Consider the following 6,081-nt stretch of genomic DNA (forward strand, 5'->3'; position numbering starts at 1 on the left):
ACAATAATTAATATTTTACTAGATATTTTTCAAGAGACTTCTATACAACTTAAGGTGACATTTAAAGGCTAAGTTAATTAGGTTAACTAGTCAGGTTAGGGTAATTAGGAAAGTTATTGTATAATAATGATTTGTTCTGTAGACTATCGAAAAAATAGCTTAAATGGGTTAATAATTTTGCCCTTAAAATTGGTCATAAAATTAAGAACTTTTATTCTAGCCAAATAATACAAATAAGAGTTTCTTCAGAAGAAAAATATTATCAGACATACTGTAAAAAATTCCTTGCTCTTTTAAGCATCATTTGGGAAATTATTTATTTATTTATTTATTTTTTAATCAAAGGGGGCTGATAATTCTGACTTTAACTTACATTCTGGAGCTGCATATACATTTTAAGAAACCTTTCTAACTTTTGTAATAGCCTAAGCTTTATATCCCTTTTGAAATGCATTTGCCTATTTTAGATTTCCACACAAATGTATTTTACATTTCCCACCTTTTTTTTTACCTTCTCCAACTGTTTGTTTTGACGCTTTAGGGAGGTTCAGAAGCTAATGAGGGGGGTCAGAACCTCCCAAAATTCACACCCTGCTGGTGACTCAAAATTCATGATGTTTTAGCTAACAAAAAGTAAGACTAAAATGTATGCTATGTTAAAGACTACAATAATTTAACTACACCTATAGCGTACAAATGTTCAAATATGCCGATTTTCTTTTTTTGTTTTTATTATCATCTCGAATCCATCTAAATATAATCTGATATTTATATCCAAATCTTAATTCTCCCCTATTTTATAAGCGGAGTTCACACAGATCTCCGCATTCAAACGTCATTTCATCAGTAAAATTTCTCTCTTGGGGATAATTGTCGGCCAGATTCACTCTTTCTCCCCGCAGAATAGAAAAGACTCTCTCTCACAAGAGGGCCGAAACATCTGCCTCTCCGCCCTCACGACTCCGATGCCATCGGCCTCTGAAAGAATCAACAAAAGAACCGTTGTTATATATCTTCCCTTGAATACAAAGTAATTACTTATCATCAATCAAAATTAATAATAGTTGATTGGGTTGGTGTGGTCAGCGGAGTCCCCTCACATTCGCTTTCCAGAGGAGGGGACTTGACCCACTGGGAAACTACCCCCCCTCTCTCTAGGCGGCCTAAAAAGTCAGGGACTGAATAAGGAAATGAAGCGTAATTTGAGGAAGATGGATGAGTCTCCAGGGCAACTCCCCCTTCTATCCTCTTGTATTGATGATAACTGAGAGAAAGAGAGAGAGAGAGAGGGCGAGAGCGCGCGCGAGAGCGAGTGAGAGAGGGGTGTGTGTATGTGTGTGTTTATGTCTCAGTATGTGACAAATAGAGGCTGAGACAGGGAGAGCCCCAGACAAAAAACGCATCAGGTCTCAGTCAGTTGGACGGCGAGGACCCTACAGCAGCGCCAGGATAACCGTGGACACACATTTGGGTGATTTGAAGGCCAGTACAGCACGGGATTTATACGACCAGACCGCGCTCAGTTCACCATGCAGAGACCGAGCGGTACGGGCACGGCGTTTTCCATTGATTCTTTGATTGGCACTCCACAGCCACGACCGGGCCACCTGCTCTACACGGGCTACCCGATGTTTATGCCGTACCGACCGCTTATGATTCCACAAGCCCTGTCTCATTCGTCATTACCGTCAGGGATCCCACCTTTGGCACCGCTGGCATCTTTCGCAGGGCGTCTGACCAACACTTTTTGCGCGGGGTTAGGACAGGGAATGCCCTCCATGGTGGCGCTCACCACCACCCTGCCTAGTTTCTCGGACCCTCCAGATAGTTTCTACCCCCCGCAGGAGATGCCGGGACCCCGGTTAGGCGCAGACGGGACGGGGATGAACCGGCAAGAGAGCCCGCATGACGAACTCAAAGGCTCTGAACTCCTCAATTTCACGGAAACTTTTCAAGCAGTCGCAGGTGAGCACCGGAGACCAACTCTCTCGCTGACAGGTGGTTTAATTAGGAGCGCAAACAGTTCAACAGCATTTTCCAAAAAAAAAAAGTTCTAATTAGAACTCCAAAGAACTTTAAATAGAACTCAAAAGAATGTTTTACAGTCTCAAAGTTCCACAACAAACTTTTATTCTGTAATTGTTTTAGGTAGGCTAACTGGTTTACTGGTGAGTTAGATAGCTAATAAAGTAATTTGTAACCTGAATATAACTTTTTACATCAAAACCCAAAAGTAAAGTGTTTTAAATTAAATAATAATTCCTCAAAAAGAAATAAAAATCGAATAAACTTAAAAAATAAAAACGTTTTTTTAAGGCCTACAATATGGGTTAAATAAAAGTTAAAAGATTGTTGCCGTCAGAAATATGAAGAAACTTCATAAAATGTTTTTTTAAATATATTTACAATGTGAATGTAACAAATTTAAGTCGGGTTTAAAGCACTGTTTTTGCATGAAATGTTTAAAAAATAGCCGCTTTTTATGCACAGGATTAACAGAATGCTTTTTTATCTAAAATATATTTAGGAACCTAATAAATATGTAAAAAGGAAAAAAAAAAACATTGTCAATTGATAATCATGTGGCACAGGCCTCGGCTCCTGTCACAAGGGAGTTTAAAATTAATTTTACGCCCCAGACTACAGTTGTTGCAAAATAATTCTAAATATGTTCAGTAAATTATGTTTTTTAAAGTTGAAATTAAAGGAGACTGAATCGGAAAATGGTACGAACAAATTAATTACAATTAGGCTACTTAATATGTAATGTTGCAGCACTCTTTAAATTGTTATAAAAATCTTGTTATTATTGTCATTTCTACTCAGGCTTTTACACACATTTCGTAAACATTCCTCATCAAAAAAAAGTGAAAAGCATTTCTGGCCCCGCTTTAAAAAAAGAAAAATACAGTTATACGCAAGTTCATAGATTTCAGTGTTTTTGATACATTTATTAACTATTGTCAACATGTGAAGTGTCAAATAGAGTAGAATATTTCAAAGCAGCTGATTAGAAATTTAATTTTGGCATTTTTTTTAAAGCACATTAGATAATTTGCTAATTATTTATTTTCTATTTAATTCACTTTTCTTGACCATTTCGAAGCTGTCAAAAATTACTTTTGACTTCTGCTCGACCCCATTTAATTTAATAGCCTACATAAAAGTAATTTTTAGGGAGCTGAAATATTTCACAGAAATGTAGCCTACATGGTAGCTATTTCCCAGTGCTTAATATCTTACTTTTCATTCTTCTCAGGCGAAACCAAACTCTACAGTTCAGATGACGAGAAACTGGACCTGAAAGCAGCGGAGGCTGCGTGCAGTGACCGGGAGGACAGCTCGGCCGACAGCGAGAACGAAAGCTTCTCCGACGGGAACACCTGCGCCTCTGCGTCCCAGAAAGGCAAACTGAAAGGCGGCTCACAGGACGCGTTACCGCCGGGCGGCTCTGCGGGAAAGAGCCGCAGGAGACGGACAGCTTTCACGAGCGAGCAGCTGCTGGAACTCGAGAAGGAGTTTCACTGTAAGAAGTATCTGTCCCTCACCGAGCGCTCGCAGATCGCGCATGCGCTCAAACTCAGCGAGGTCCAGGTCAAAATCTGGTTCCAGAACCGCAGGGCCAAATGGAAACGGATCAAAGCCGGAAATGTCAACAACAGATCAGGCGAGCCCGTCCGGAACCCCAAAATCGTGGTGCCCATTCCAGTGCACGTCAACAGGTTCGCGGTGCGGAGTCAACATCAACAGATCGAACCGGGCAGCAGGCCATGAATGAACTCCTCAATATAAATGACTCCTCAAATGAACATTTACTTGACCTCGTTTCACTGGTCAGGGGCCACAGATGCATGAAGCACAGCTCAAAGGAGACAATTAGGATACTTCTTTAGGTAACAATAAAATACACAAGGCCTACTCAATGCTTAACGGATTATCTGTTTATATTTATTCGATTCTAAATAGCATATATATATCAAAGTTTATAATATTTGAATGTATATTAACATGTAACCTGTTAAGCATTTACACATGGACGTTATTTGAAAGTGTTACCGACTTTTATATCTGTTCATTTCGACATTGCTTTCAGGTTTGTTCAAATTCCTTTATTTTTAATTTATTATTTTGTACATTTTGTAAATATGAAATGTGTCCGCGCGACACACATGTGCACTATACGAGACTGTAAAGAGACTTTTTAAAAGAATAATAAGTATTTATAAGTTGCTGTCTAGTGAGTTTTTGCATGTGTTTTGCCATTTGTTGTCTGATTTCCCCGTGTTGTTTTAACGGGCCGTTCTCGTTGTTTCGACCTTTTTTGCATGTGCTCTTAAAGCATTTCTGTCCCTCAGAGGCGGAATCTCCCCCAGTTCTTTGTGGAAAAAACGGTGATGGAAATAAATAAGCTGAAGAACACAATGGCAGACTGATATATTCCAATCGACCTCACAATAAATATGGTGCAATATGTTTGCATAAAACTGTTCAGGGGAGACGATTTGTTCATTGCATATTTGTTGTTGTTTTTTTTTTTGTTTTAGTTTAAATAATTATTGATCAACTCAATTTATAGCCTATTTGATATAACACATATTTTGAAGCATAAGGTGACTATTATTTGACGAATTGCCTATTTATTCATTTGTATGTTTTATTAAATAGCAAATAATATAAATGGCATGCAACAATTGAACTATTAATTACATAATACTAATAATTATAACAATAGTTACATATGTGGGTATGGAAAATGCAACATTGCTTGTTTTTTATATAATTTTTATATACATTTTCCACTGTTGAATGTTTTGCATAAGCAGTTTCTGGAAATATTAATCTTGCATTATCTACAGTATATTATATTTATTGTTTTAGTTTTACCAGATAAAATAGTTAGGCATTATTTAAAGCTGTGTTTGCTCCTTTAGACATCCAGCAGATTGACTCTGTTTGATGTGTTTGGAGCAGGTAATAGAGCACATCTGTCATCAATGTCAACAGACCAAGGGGTAAAATCTTTGACTTAAAGATGAACATAATCTATTTTAATGCTAATTGTCCTAAAGGAGCATTGCGAAGCTTGAGCTTTTTAGCATCTTTCTTTTAAAGCAGCATGGTTGCTCTGACTAATTTCATTTATTACTTTTTTGTTTCCCTTAAACTCTGATATCCAAAGTATTAATTTAACATAGAATTATTACACCGATATTCAGTTTTAATGACTTTGACATGAAACATTAACTTCACCATTTAGCTCTGGCAAAAAATAAATGAATAAATATACAAACTAATTGATTTAGTGAAAGTGTTATTTATCCACACTGTAAAAAGCAATTGGTTCAATTTGAAAAATGTATTAAACACGGCTTTAAAACTATTAGGTAAATAATCTATGCGCAAAATTATAAAAATTAAGTTAGGTTAACTTAAAAGTTGGAAGTTGGAACAGAAATACTTTACATTTTTGTAAGTTAAATCAACTTGCACTTTTAGTGCAATGGGGTTACTCGCTTTAAGTAATTGCTTTTTACAGTGCAAACCACTCTGAAAAAAGATTCAAAGATGATTCCTTAGATTTAAAAAAATAATAATAATAATTAGGTGCTTGTAAACAATTTATTTGGGCTGAAATTAAATAGGCAAATTAAGTTTAACATTACCAAATTAAATTTATTTGTTTAAATTAAACACATATAAATTGTTTGCAACTACTTTGCATACATATTTTTTTCAGTGCATAAGACGGCAGTCAGATTCTCAGCAGTTAACAAATAACCTTCATGCTACAAAATATTTTCAAAAATGTTTTTAGATGCATTCTAGCTCTGCTGACTTTGAAGTCTCATGATTTTGTTATTCCTTGAGAAGATCTTGTAAAATCAGAAGTGGATTTGAAAGTGAAATATTTTCACATACACTCTCAAAAATACACTGAAAAAATCACTTTTGTTGCTTGTTCAAACTACTTATTTAAAATGAGTTAAGATAACACAATTCTTAGGTTTTTTTTGGGGGACAACTTGATTGTTTTATGTTCAATCCATTTAAATTTGTAAAAACAATCAGGTTATCTTAATC

The 6,081-nt window shown here is 36.1% G+C and overlaps 1 protein-coding gene across 1 annotated transcript; it reads left to right on the forward strand.

Moving 5' to 3' along the window:
• The first annotated feature begins 1,383 nt into the window (after positions 1 to 1,383).
• gbx1 (gastrulation brain homeobox 1) lies at positions 1,384 to 4,495 on the forward strand. The gene is given in 2 exon segments (NM_174861.2): positions 1,384 to 1,965; positions 3,260 to 4,495. Coding segments are annotated over 2 exon segments (951 nt in total). The 5' UTR covers positions 1,384 to 1,529; the 3' UTR covers positions 3,775 to 4,495.
• The last annotated feature ends 1,586 nt before the right edge of the window (positions 4,496 to 6,081 follow it).

This window comes from Danio rerio, chromosome 24, assembly GCF_052040795.2.
Source record: "Danio rerio strain M-AB ecotype USA chromosome 24, GRCz13ab, whole genome shotgun sequence".
Classification (NCBI taxonomy): domain Eukaryota; kingdom Metazoa; phylum Chordata; class Actinopteri; order Cypriniformes; family Danionidae; genus Danio; species Danio rerio.